This window comes from Chinchilla lanigera, unplaced genomic scaffold, assembly GCF_000276665.1.
Source record: "Chinchilla lanigera isolate Chin_1 unplaced genomic scaffold, ChiLan1.0 scaffold00061, whole genome shotgun sequence".
NCBI classification, from domain to species: Eukaryota; Metazoa; Chordata; class Mammalia; order Rodentia; family Chinchillidae; genus Chinchilla; species Chinchilla lanigera.
The window spans coordinates 11,005,188-11,019,515 of NW_004955462.1; the positions used below are offsets into that span (position 1 = coordinate 11,005,188).

Sequence of the window (14,328 nt, forward strand, 5' to 3'; positions counted from 1 at the left end):
TATTTTATTTTTTTTTCCAGTACCGGGAATTGAACTCATGACCTCATGCTTGCCAGGCAGGCGCTGTACCACTGAGCTAAATCCGCAGACCCCAATGATGATTCTTGCTGAAAGTTTTTATTATGGTTGTTGCTGAATGATGATTTTCATGTTCCATTGTTCCTCGTGTATTTATCTCTCCACCTTCTGCTGTCACAAGGAACATTCCCCTCTCCTCTTTTTCTTTCACTTGTTTATATATTTTTATTTCATTCTGTTGATTACAGTCCATTAGTATTACTGTTTATTTGGATGCCCAAATAATTGCATAGTTGGCTAGTGGCATCCCATGTCTGTGCCCTGTTGATACATTCTCTTTCTTTAAGCACTTTAATTCTGGCACAGTAAGGTATTCTAGACTCATATTATTCTTCTCCTGGCTGGACCCCATAATCAGCCATTTCTCTGGGGACTCTGGTTCACTGAGTGGTAAATAGCATTTAGAAACCATGACCTCAGAGGCAGGTATGTTCACTGCTACTGTGGTATTGGTGCTCCCAGGCCCTCAGTGGAGAGTGCTAGGACTTATATGTTTATGTATATATATATATCTATGTCTGTATTTGCATGTTATTAATAACCACAAGTTCAAACAGAAACTTCCAATTTTAGTCTAATACCCTAAAGGTTCAGTTGGGCTTCTACCTTTCCATATTTATAATTTCCTTTTCTGACAGTAAGAAATTTGACCCCATTATGCACAATATGTTTATTTAATTCCTCAGGCTGAGGCAGGAGGATCACCATGAGTTCAAGGACAGCCTGTACTACATAGTGAGATTCTGTCTCAAAAACAAAAACAAACCAGATAATAACAACAAAATTCCTTAGTCTTTAATACATTTATAGTAGCTTCTGATTGTGAATCTATAGCACTGTGAACAATCAACCCTCTAGTTGGGGTTCACAGTAATTTACAGTTCTTTTTGTCTTCAGCTTGAGAGGATAGTCAAAATACTGTGTTCAACTGTTACCTGGGTCTGTTCCCCCTTTATTACTCTGCTTTCGGTATGGTTATGACATTCATTTAAAATAACAGACTTAGTTGTTTTTGCTGGTGTTTCATTTGGAGTTTATTTTGCCTGTCCTTGCAGACTTTAAAAATCTATTTCAAGCTGGGTATGGTGGTACATGCCTATAGTCCCAGCAGTCTGGGAAGCTAAGGAAGAAAATCACAAGTTAGAGCTCAGCCTGGGCAACTTAATGAGATCCTGTCTTGAAATAAAAAATAAAAGTGTGAGGGGCTGGGGTTGGTGGGTTTGCAGTATGCCCTGGGCACAGTAGTGCAAAACAAAAACAAAAAAACCTGTTTTTATTAGGCAAAATAATAATGTGGTTTTAAACATTAAAATTTTGAAAAAATCCACACTTAAAACTATGTTTCTATCACATTTCCGTAATCTTCCTGGCCATCCACATTGGGAGCCACTGTAATTTATTTCTGTTTTTCCTTTTCTGTGTTTCTTTTTGCACAAAGGATCAGGTACTTCGGTATTTCTTGTTTGCTTTTGTTTCTTCCACGTGAGCTAACATGTTAGAGGCACCCTTGCCCTTTGCTCTTTTCACTTACTGTGTCCTAGAAACCACTGCATGTCATTTGATACAGATCCTTATTCTTTCTCATTACTGCGTGCTCCAGCTGCTTTTCCTTGTGAGGCATTTAGGTTGTTTGCAGTATTTTGCAGTACTGCAGTGAATGAATGGCCTTACATATATTTTCATATTGTTGGGCATGTATCTTCAGAGACCTTTTTTTTTTTTCTTTTTTTTGAGACAGGGTCTCACTATGCAGTTCAGGCTGGCCTTGAGCTCACTTTGTAGCCCAAGCTGGTCTTGAACTTGGAATGATCCTCTTGCCTCAGCCTCCCGAGTGCTGGGATTATAGGCATGCATCACCTTGCCCGGTGCTTCAGAGACTCTTCTAAAAGTGATAAATGTATGTGGAATTTTTATGAGAGTTTTCAAAAATGAACATTATGTGTACTTTCGTTATACAACCCAGTATTATTAACTTTGGTCATTATGCTGTAGATTAAATCTCTAGAATTATTCATCTTACCTAAGTTCATCTTGTACTCTTTGACCAACATCTCCCTGGCTTTCTCCTACTTCCCCTCTGATAACCAGTATTATATTCTCTGTTTCTGTGTATTCGATTTCTTAGATTCCACATGTAAGTCAGATTGTCTGTGTCTGGCTTATTTCACCTCACATAGTGTTGTGCAGGTTGATCTACAAATGTTTTTTTCTTTATTCATTCATTGAGGAACACATAGATTGTGGAGTCCATATGTTAGCTATTGTGAGTAATGCTGTAATGAACAGAGGAGTGCAGATAGCTCTTTAAAGTACTGATTTCATTTTTTGGGATACCTACCAAGCAGTAGGATTGCTGGGAGGAGGTGCTAGTTTTCCTTTGAATTTTTTTTGTTTTTCTTCCAGTACCAGGAATCCAACTCATGACCTTGCGCTTGCCAGGCAGGCACTGTGCCACTGAGCTAAATCCCCAGCCCCTTCCTTTGAATTTTTGAGGGGCTATTTTCCATAGTGGCTATGCCAGTTGAGATTGTGCAAGGGTTCTTTTTTCTCCACATCCTTGAAAACATTTTTTAAAAATCTTTTTGATAATAGCCATCCTAACAGATGTGGGATAATGTCTCAGTGTGATTTGAATTTGTATTTCCCTAATGATCAGTGATGTTGAGCATCTTTTCATACCTGTTGGTCATTGTTGTGTCTTTAGAAAAATATCTATTCTGGTCCTTTGTCCCCCCCGCCCCCCCGTACCGGGAACCGAACTCATGACCTTGCGCTTGCTGGGCAGGTGCTGTGCCCTTTGTCTGTTTTTAAATGAGGTTTATGTGGTTATTTTGGTGGTTGAATTTCTTACATATTTTGACTTTTTTTAGAAGCAAAAAACACATAACTTTTTCCATTTTAACTCATTTATGCCACAGATTGCAATTTTTTGAATTTTTGCATGAAATTCTTATGTGTTACCAAGAAAAATTCAAGGAACAAGAATTTTCTGCTCTGTTCATTACTTTTGGAATGCTGCTCTTTTGAGCAGTATTATGTTTTTATGGGGCTCCTAGTGATTATTTGCAATTTTAGACCCAACCATTCCCTAAAATACTTAGTTTTATTTTATTTTATTATTATTATTATTTTTTTTTGTGGTACCGGGGATTGAACTCATGACCTCATGCTTGCTAGGCAGGTGCTGTGCCACTGAGCTATATCCCTGGCCCCTGAAATGCTTAGTTTTTAAAACTAGGTTTAGAACTATAGCACCTAATCTTGTTCGTTTTGTTTTGGGACAGGGTCTCACCATGTAGTCCATGCTGGCCTCAAATTTGAGATCCTCTTTCCTCAGCCTCCCAAATGCTTAGATTACAGGCACGTGTCACCATGCCTACCTCTCTTCTATTCTTGTTCCCGAAGCTTCTCCCATTCCCTTCCCACTGTTGAACTACACAGCAGATTGAGCAGCTGATAGGCAGGAATAGGGGAGGCCCTGGGTTGTACAGATCCACTGATGGCCTTAAGAAAATTTAAACAAAGTAGAAATTAACTTTTATCTTAAAACAGAGATTTATACTTGCTGATGGTGTCCAAAATAACATGTATAATCCTTTCAATTCAGTATGAGTACAAGTTTTATTTTATTTAATATTTTGCAGTACTAGGGATTGAACCCAGTGTATCTGTACTGCGCTACATCCCCAGCTATTTTTATTTCTTTATTTTTGAGATAGGGTCTCTCTAAGTCACTAAATTGCCCAGGCTGGAATTGAGCTTGCTATCCTCCTGCCTTATCATCCCAGAGTGCTGGGATTATGGGTATGTGTATTCACTCCCACCTCAGCATGCACAATTTTTAGAAATGAAAATATCCTTTAAAAATTTTGCCATGCCTCCTTTAAGTGTAGTTATTACCTTACTTTTCTTTCTCTCTTTGTCCTTTAGGCATATTTATGTTTTGCATCTGTCCTTTAGGTTTGCTGTAATGGCACAAGAGTGTTTGTGCAAAGTGATATTCTTGATAAGTTCACTGAAGAAGTGGTGAAACAGACCCAGAAAATAAAAATTGGAGATCCCCTTCTGGAAGATACAAGAATGGGCCCACTCATCAACCGGCCACACCTGGAGCGGGTCCTGGGCTTCATCAAGTTGGCAAAGGAGCAGGTGAGAAGTGAGTGGAAGCTGGCGGGGGCGAGGGGAGGTGGCACTGTTGTCACCACTGTGTGGCCTTGCCCGTGTTGCTGTGTACTGGCTGCGGGTGTCCTCGAGCAGTGCTCTGCTTTGTGTCTGTTGGTTTGCTCAGGATACTCATATCCTTTCAGGAATGCATTGGGGTTGTATGTTTATTGCAAATGATGCGTTCTTTTTCCTTTCTTTGGCAGGGTGCCAAAGTGTTATATGGTGGAGACCCATATGTACCCGAGGATCCCAAATTAAAAGATGGATACTACATGAGACCTTGCATATTAAGTATGTTTTCTTGTTTGTGCTTAAGTGATTTGAATTAAATACTGAATAGATAGAAGTGGATATTTAACAAATTTGTATGTGGTGTAAAGCAAGGGTTGGCAAACGGTGTGTTCTCACTACTCGGGTTTAAAAAGCAGAGATGTCCCATCAACTTCAAAGCCCTCGGATGCTATTCTCTTAGAGGAGCCATATATTTCAATTTACCTGGGACAACATCTTATGTTCTGGAAGCAAGGAGAACAAAAGAAATAAAAAATTTTTAGAAGTGTAGTGCATAGGTTTTTTTTGTTGTTGTTGTGTTTTTTTTTTGTAGAACTGGGGGTTGAACCAGGGCCTCTGCACTGAATTACATCTTCAGCCTTTAAAAAAAATTTTTTTGGCAGGGCATGGTGGTGCAATGCCTGTAATCCCAGCACTTGGGAGGCTGAGGCAGAAGGATTATTGAGAGTTCGAGAGACCAGCCTGGGCTACAAAGTGTGCTCAAGGCCAGCCTGAACTGCACAACGAGACCTTGTCTCAAAAAGACATACAAAAAATTTTTTTGTGTGAAACAAGTCTCACTAAGTCATTACACTTTCCAGGTGGCCTCAAACTTGAGCTCCTCCTGCTTCAGCCTTTGAGAGTGCTGGGATTACAGGAGTGATCCACCATGTGTAACTGCAAATGCATCTTTGATAAAAATTTAAGTAATGAATTTAATTCCTCAATAAAGGAAAGAATTGAACTATCAAAGATCAGTATAGTAAATCCAATTTGTTAGGTAATATGTTAGTCTTTTTAAAAATGAAGCAGTTTCATAATTTTTAGTATCTTCTTTCAGTCTTAAAAATCTGCTTTGAGTTGGGCATGGTGGCACATGCCTGTAGGATATTCTTACAGGTCAGCTGCTCCTTTTTCATATCTTTATCTCTTTTAATTCCCCAGCATAGATCTCACTGCTCCCAGAACTATCCTATTATGAACTTGTGTAGGATGATAACATATTTTCCTGGACTATTGGGTAATGAAGTGTTTTGAGTAACTAATTCTTGGCTAATGGTTTTCCTCAAAACTATATGTAGATTATTATTTTCAGAGAATTAGAATATAGTAAACCCTCCTTAAACACAGTCTAAATACTTCATTTTTTTTTTTTTTTTTGGTACCCAGAATCGACCTGGCGCTTGCCAGGCAGGCGCTTATGCCACTGAGCTATATCCCTGGCCCTAAATATTTCTTAATACATCTTCCAGGATAATTCAGATGTCTCTAAAGGACATTGTAACTCACAGATGACCAGCATGCTGTATAAAGAATAGCATCTAACAAATCTCTTAAGAGATTTTAGAGTTGTTGTCTTTATAGCTCAGGAAGTAGTTGGTTTTTAGTCTTTAGTTTTAAAAAGAACTGGTGTTTCTAGTAGAGTCTCAAGCTCTTTTTCTGCCTCCACATTGTTTACATGTATAGCACAGACTTGCAAACCACATATCTCTATGCAGTGACTGCCAAAGTTGAGAGAAGCTGTTCTTCAGGTACGGTGCAGATAAATACACTCACCCCTTTCTTTGAGACCCATTGGGGTTCACCAGTGAACATCTTGAATGTATGAGCTTTTTGATACACATATTTTAATATGTCAACTGTGAATTAAATCATTTCAGGGATTTAGCCACTTAAAGGAACTTAAGTATGCTTTGATATAGTGAATACTTCCTCAATTCCCTTTCCTCTCCACTTCGTGCCTTCCCCCTCCCTTCCCCGTCCCTTCCCTTTCCATTTCCTCCCCTTCCCTGCCCCGCTCCTCTCACATAAGAAAATGTGAAAAGTACCAAGAAAATGATGTAACATTTTAACAGAAGTTGGTATGATTGTATGCAGTTTTGTATGGTTTTTTTTTTTTGGTACTGGGAGTCAAACTTAGGACCTTGCGCTTGCCAGGCAGGCACTTGTGCCACTGAGCTATATCCCCAGCCCAGTTTTGTATGTTTTATTGTCAACATTTACACCATCTTTTTTTTCCCCCAAAACCTGACTTTTGGAGCTTCATGAATGTTTACCATGAGGATGTGTATAGTTCATGTGATCATTTCTTACATTCTGAATGTTTAGTTTATTGCTTCCCGTTTTTACTATTTTAAGTAAGGTTGTGATGACTATCTTTGAAAATGTTTGTCACCTTATTAGCTATTTCCTTATGATGGATTCAGAAAGGTGGATGTAGAGTTACACAAAATCTGTGCTTGTTTAATGCATACTGTGAAGTTGCCATGCAGAACGGGTGTTCAGTTATATCCATACTGGCAGTGTCATACTGAATTTTTTTTGTAGTGATGTATTTTATTGTTCCCTGGGAATAAGATACCTTTAAGTCTCAGAGATTTCATTGACTTTAGATTTTATAATAACTGTTTGCAGCTAACTGCAGAGATGACATGACCTGTGTGAAAGAGGAGATCTTTGGACCGGTGATGGCTATTTTACCATTTGACACAGAAACCGAGGTTCTGGAACGAGCCAATGATACCACATTTGGACTTGCAGCAGGCGTGTTTACCAGGTATGTGGAGGAGGACACTCGAGGCAGCTTCGGGGACAGGGCCGTAGGGCTGCCTCGATGTGGGCTGGATCTGACTCCCTGCTGGAGTTTGCCCTCACTTAGGGCCATCGGTGTTCTGTGTTTGCTTCAGTTGAAGTTAGAAGATGCCAGAGTAGCACTTGGTAGTTTGCCCTGAATGGCTGGAGGATGCTGCTGAAGCTTAAATTGAGCTCTGAACTTGTTGATGAAAATTCAGTCCTTGTATGTTCATTGAATGAACATTTAAAGTTGTGATCTGTGTGAAGCATTGCGCTAGGTGTCTGTGGAAAACATTCTCATGTATGTCAAGGAATTTGGAAACCTGTAAGTGTATAGATACTGGACCTGGGTGTGATGGCACAGGCAATACTCAGGAGGCTGAGGCAGGAGGATCACCATGAGATCAAGGCCAGCCTGGGCTACATAGTGAGACCTCGTCTCAAAATTAAAACAAATACTGGACAGCCCTCTTCAAGGAGCATGATTTTTAGTGGCATTTGAGTAGTTTCTCACTGGACTGCATTGTAACTCATAACATTTTCCCTGTTGTTGGGTATTTAGGATATTGTTTCATTTTTAACTTTCCTAAGTAATGTGACTAATCTTTATACATAAAGTTTAATGCAAAAGATGATTTGGGAGCAAACTGTAGTTTGAAAATGCCCGCATACTTCTTTTCTAAGGCTGCTTTGCACTGGGAAGTGTGCTGTTTGTTTAGTGGCCTAAAGGTCCATTTTTCTGTGGCTTTGTGGTCTGAGACCTGGAAGAGAAGCCCAAGTCTCTCTTGAGACTCCGATACAATAGCTTCCTTTTGAGTGCTGAAGGAAAGAAAAGGGACTCAGCCTTTTAAGTTTGTGATGGAGTCACCAGAGTGCTCTTGCTTCACTTTCCTACCTCAGTACAAACAAAATCCAGTCACAGAAGAAAGTAACTGTAATACGCTCTTACCTTTTCTTTTTAACGGCCCTACTGGGATAATTCACGTGCCACACAGTTCACTCAGTTCAGTGGTTTTTAGTTTATTTACAAATTGTGCAACTAGCACTGTAATCTAATTTTAGAATATTTTCAGTGTGTTTCTTCATTCTAAGAAGAAACTATGTGCACATTAATAGTTGTTTCCAGTCATATGTGGTGGTGCATTGCTGTAGTCTCAGCACTTAAGAGGCCGAGGCAGAAGAATTGCTGTGAGTTCCAGGCCAATCAGGGCTGCATAGTGAGATGGAATAACTAGTGAAACCTTGTCTCAAATCAACAACAGAATAGTCACTGTCCATTCCCTGTCCTCTCCAGCCTCAGGAACTGCTAATCTACTGTCTCTATGGGTTTGCCCATTCTGAAAAAACAATTTATATGAATGGAGTCATATAATGTGATTTGTGACTTCCTCTTTTTTTTTTTTTTAATTTTTATGGTACTGGGAATCAGACTTGGGACCTTACACTTGGCAAGCAGGTGCTTGTGCCACTGAGCTATATCCCCAGCCCCAACTTCACTTTCTCTTTTTTGAGACAGAATTTCAATATATAATCTAGGCTGGCCATTGTATAGCCTTGACTAGTCTCAGATTTGTGGTCCTCCTGCTTCAGCCTCCTGACTGCTAGGATCACAGGTGTGTGCCACCATACCTAGCCTATTTTTAGGTTTTTCTTTTTTTGAGTCAGGGTCACTCTATGTAGTTCAGGCTGGCTTTTAACTCAATATGAAGCCCATGCTGGCCTGGAACTTGCAGTGATCCTCCTGCCTTCACTTTCTAAGTGTTGGCGTTACAGGTATGTGCCATTACGCCTGGCTTATTTTTATTTCCTTGATCATCTTATTTGTAGCACAGATATAAAAAACATTTTGATAAAACCCAAGTATTCTTTTTTTGTGTATGTGGTCTATTACTTTTAATGTCACAGACAGGAAGGCTTTGTCCAACCCAAGGACATAAAGATTTATTTCTATCTTTTCATGTAAGAGTTTTTACAGTTTTCACTCTAACATTCTGGATCTGTGATCCACATGAATGAATTTTGTGTACAGTGTAAGAGAAAGGAATTCATCTTTAGCCTTTCACATGGAGGTATCTAGTTCTCAGACCATTTGTTGAAAAGACTTTTCTCACTGACTTATTTTAGCATACCTCTTGTTTTGTTTGTTTTTGTTTTTCTTCCAGTACCATGAATTGAACTCACGACCTTGCGCTTGCCAGGCAGGCACTGTACCGCTGAGCTAAATCCTCAGCCCTTAGCATACCTCTTAATGTTTATTTTGTAGACCCCTTTTGCATGATGCTATAAATATTAAAGTCTATGCTTATTTTGCCTCAATAATAAATGGTTTTAAAACATTTTTAAAGAAACAAAATTTTGCAAGCTTTTGGAACCCTTAAAATTGGACCCTGACCTTTCCTAGTAAAGTAGGAATGACCCTGTGTGCTTTCCTTGGTAGGGACATCCAGCGGGCTCACAGAGTGGTGGCCGAGCTTCAGGCGGGAACGTGCTACATTAACAACTACAACGTCAGCCCAGTGGAGCTGCCCTTTGGTGGCTATAAGAAGTCAGGTGAGGAGCTGGCCAATGTGACAGCAAACCAGGTGTCTGGGGAAACCAGTGTCCACAGAACTGCCTGTGTGCTAGAGTCCTGGTCCTCCCCAGACATACTAGTCTCCAGGAGTGGAGGCCAGGCATCTCCAGAAGGTTCTTACATGGTTGTGAACTGCTGATGCACATCTCAAAAAGTTTCTTCATGCTGGGAGAGGCTGTCATGACCATCAACATAAAACCACTCCTCTGGGAGTTCTGTATCGGGCCTTGTCTATCAGCAGGGTTTAGGTAAAGTATCTCTAAAGTAATATCCCAGAAAGCTTAGATTGGTTTGTTTTCTTTGTTAGCCCGAATTAGTAATAGTCTTTCTTTAAAAAAAAAATTTTTTTTTTAGTAATAGTCTGTTAGTATAGCATTTCACAATCGGTTACAGCCATCATCATCCTAGTTGGTGGCCATGGGAACATTCTATCCTTCATTGGCACACGTCAGCTCAGGGTGACGCAGATGTAAGTCTGGCTTGTCAGCAGGTGGAGGCAGAAGCAGAACTCCTTCCTCTAAAGCCCACTGCCTGTAGGTGTCCAGTGGTTTCCCATACCACTCTTCATGTAGACTCAGAATGTCTTGGTCTTTTAGAAGCCTCATTGTGAGAATCTAACCCCTGGGCATCATAGCAAATCTTCACATCAGTGTTGGCAAATTTATAAATGGTGTTGGACACTGATGAGATAGATGGCAGGTGTTAATTTGACAGTCCCATTTGGCATTAAGTATTATTCTGGCACTGCCTACTTGTGCTCTACTGGTAACTCCATGGAGAAGAGAGGGGATGCTCAGAGCTTCACACATAGGCACAGATGCATATGGGAAGTATGGTGCCCTTGTATTTGAGTCTCACCTTCAGGGAGAATTTGCTTGGAATCTGCAGCTCAGGCCTTGGCAGAATTGGGAGGGTAGGGTGTCCCAGGCCACTTTTTGTTTCCTTTTGGACCGGGCCTGCATAGAATGAGGAAGAGAAACAGCTAGATCTGTAGAGCAGCGTCTGCCCTAGCTGGCTACCAGCTATGCTCAGACTCTTGGAAAGGAGCAAGGGAGAGCTAGACCTCGCCCAGACCTTTGTGTATGTTCTTTTTTTCAATAGTGCCCACAGAAGTGTACACTTTTGGGGACCTGGCCTTGATGCCTTGATCTGGGGCAGTGCAGAAGATAAGACTAGCGTGGAATGCCATCCTGTGGACTGCTGTCCCACAGTAACTGTATGCAGTCGGGAGGGACAGCATCATCATTGGAACCTTAGGGAGCCCTTCCCCATTGTAGTGGGCAGGGAGTAATAGCAGGTCATTTGCAGGTTTAGTGTGAAAGGGTAGGAAACCTGGTACATAGTGTTAAGTTTGAAATTGGCACCCCCTTTCAAGGCTGGAAGGTTGATAGTTACAGGGACTGATTTAACACTTAACAGATTATCCTAACAGCAACAAAAAAGAAAAAAAAAAAAAATCCAAACATTTAAAAAAAATCTTTACCCAGAATAGTGGACACCTGACATTCAGAGTCACATTGCTAAGAAATGAGACCTGTATATTTTCCTGACCTGGTCCCTAGAGCCCAGTGGGTCCTCCTTCCTATCCTGAGCTCCACAGCTAGCACATGGATGGTGGGCTTTATCCTAAGTGCTGAGGCTGTGGGTCCCTTCCCTCCCACCCTGAGATGCGGTGCATGTCTCTAAGGAGGATTGTGATGTTTCAGATGGTTGTACCAATGGCTCATCCTGGCCCCTTCTCTTCCTTTCAGGATTTGGCAGAGAGAACGGCCGTGTGACAGTTGAGTATTACTCACAATTGAAGACTGTGTGTGTGGAGATGGGTGATGTGGAGTCTATTTTTTGAAGCCAGGGTGTGGGATAACGAGAGCTGGCTCTCTTGACCAAGGCAGGATGACCAAGGACCACTTTCAATCCAGATTTTAATCATTCAGATTTAAAAAGTAGTTTGGCGGTGTTCTTCCTTTCAGTCACCTTCTTTCTTGATAATGTGCATTAAGTGCCTTTTAGACAATAATCAAGGCAGTTGTGATTTTCCTGCCAGCAAATTTCTGTGTAAGCTTTAAAAGTTATACATCTAGAGAACAGGTTGAGTTTAACATATAGAGCATAACCAGGGTTGTACTTCTTCCAAACAGCTGACCAACTGATGATGTTAATTCTCTAGGTAAGGAACTTTTTCCTTTGTAGTTTTCTAGTAGAATCAGTAGAGATGATTTCTACTCATTGACTTTTTCTTTTAGTCTCTTATTATTCCTTTGAGAAAGCTGATTGCTGAGATAGAGAAGGGATTAGGTAATTGACAGGATCAAATTCTGCATGGATCTAACTTGCTGTAGTAAGCATTTTCATCCTATTCTGCTGTGATGGAGGAAATACACCAGTCCTGGAACTACAGCTTGTTGTCTTACAGTGCCTGTTAAGTGCACAAATTGGAAATAAAAATAGAAAAATAAATGTGCAAAGTTATGTGTGTGCTAATTAGTATAGTGAAAATAAAATCACATTATTAATCTTTTTGCGTGTTTTGGAACTCATCACATTTTGAAACTAGAGTAGGACAGAGGCTAAAAGCACTGTGCAGAGGCAGAAGCTAAAAGCACAGGGGAGGGAACCTGACTTCTTTGCTGAGATCATGAGGGGTGTGTGGAGTTGCAGCTCCACCCTTTGTTCTTCCCCATGTGACAGGCAGTGTCATCCTGAAAAGCTGTTGGATCCTTGGAACTTTCAGGCTGTGTGGTAGTGCTTCCTTCCCCTGTCTTCTTCTTCCTTTTAGGAGAATGGTTAATAAGTAATTGTGCTATGGCTTTTATAGATGTCCCCCCAAAGCCTTATGCAGTCAGAGATGGGGCTTTTTGGAGGTGGTTGGATCTAGGGAGTGTGAATGTGGATTAAAGTTACGATAACTGAATTAGTCCACTGATAGGTCTAGCATTGTTCTGGGTGTGGATAATGGGAAAGCCTACCTGGGTTTGGGTAGCTCCAACCAAAAGGCTTTTAGCCTGGATGGGATAAAAGGGAAAGGTAGATATGCCGTTGCTGCTTCACTGCTTGCTACTGCTGCTTCCTGCCTTCCTTGCCATGGACTGTTTCTCCTCTGTTCTTCTGTGCCACGCCACTCTGCCTGAGAGCCAGCCAACTGTGGACTGAAACCGCTACAAACTGTGAGCCGAAATAAACTTTCCTCCTTTTAACTTGCATGTGTCGGGTATTATGTCTCAGCAATGAGAAAAGTAACAGAGACAAATTACTACTGTAGTAGTCAGAGATATGTGATGTCTGTTGTCACTGGGTCTAGATCTAATTATATATCAAGATGGGCAAATACTATAGTTTTATAGCTTGGAAACAGTTGAAATGTCCCTTCCTGGTGTTGGTTGGTACAGAGGACACATGGAACACTGAGTGAGGGCACAGTGGTATCTCACCTTAGGAGCCTTGTGCAGCATAAACAGCAGGAACTACCTTGGAAAAAAAAGGTTTCTGATGGTTCCTCTATAGCCAGGGTAAGGGAGCCAACATTTGAGTACTCAGGGAGTCCCTACTGCTACATTCCGTCTCATTTAATGCTCACAATAAACTTTTTTTTCTTGCAGTGACCTCAGGTATTTCCTTATACTGACAGAAGACAAATAGGGAATCCTTTTCCTCATATGGAGTTGAATTCCTTGGTTCATGGCCTCTTTTCGTGTCTAAGCTAGTACTTTAAGATCTTCAGATCTCCTTCCATATCCCCTTCTAAGGATACTGTGATTGAACTTAGGTCCTGCCTGAATAGTTCATAATAATTTTCCATTTCAAGATCCTTATTCACAAGTTCTGCCTGTAATCCCATCACTTTGGAGGCTGAGGCAGGAGGATTGCTGCAAGTTCAAGGCAGCTTGGGATACATAGTGAGTTCAAGGCCAGTCTGAACTACATAGTGAGACTTTGTTTCAAAACAAAGTTCTGGGAATTAGGATGGAGCCATATCTGTGGGGGCCATTATTCAGCCTGTCCCATCCCTGCATGGTCCAAAGTGTGTTCCAGATGTCATTAGCTATTTTACAAATTCAAAGATTTGAACAGATTACCTGTAAAGAGCTATCTGTTAGTTGAAGTGTCTTATAAGAATACAGCCATTTATTTCCATGAGTTTCACATCTGCGGATTGAACATATTTGAAAATTAAAAATCGCATCAGTGCAGTGGGAGTGTAGGTCAGTGATAGAGCGCTTGAGTCACGTATGCAAGGCCCTGGGTTTGATTCCTAACACCGCACACACTCAAAAAATCCTACTGAACAGGTACAGGCTTTTCCTTGTTATTTATTCTGTATACAACATAGCCTACTAACTATTTACATAGAATTTATGTTTTTTTTTTTTTTTTTCCCCGGTACCGGGAATCAAACTCACGACCTCGCGCTTGCCAGGCAGGTGTTGTGCCGCTGAGCTAAATCTCCAGCCCCTAGAATTTATGTTTTAATAGGCATTGTAAGTGCTCTAGAGACAAGAGGATGTGCACAGGTTATATCCAAAGACCTGTACTGTGACATTGTATATGAGAGACTAGATCTAGTTCCCCAAGGAAGCAGTCATACGTAGGGATTGGATGCTGGGGGCCACTTACAGTACTTGCAATTACAAAACATTACCTTTTGGCTTTCTGTCACTGGGAAAAATACCTGA

General features: G+C 40.8%; 1 protein-coding gene across 1 annotated transcript in view; it reads left to right on the forward strand.

Annotated features, from left to right (window-relative positions):
• Window positions 1-12,173, forward strand: part of Aldh9a1 (aldehyde dehydrogenase 9 family, member A1) — a gene marked incomplete at its 5' end in the record, with an annotated part of 19,214 nt that extends 7,041 nt beyond the window's left edge. The window contains 5 exon segments of the mRNA XM_013521373.1: window positions 4,039-4,227; window positions 4,446-4,533; window positions 6,928-7,069; window positions 9,524-9,636; window positions 11,410-12,173. Coding sequence (XP_013376827.1) covers window positions 4,039-4,227; window positions 4,446-4,533; window positions 6,928-7,069; window positions 9,524-9,636; window positions 11,410-11,504 — 627 coding nt within the window.
• Window positions 12,174-14,328: the final 2,155 nt, after the last annotated feature.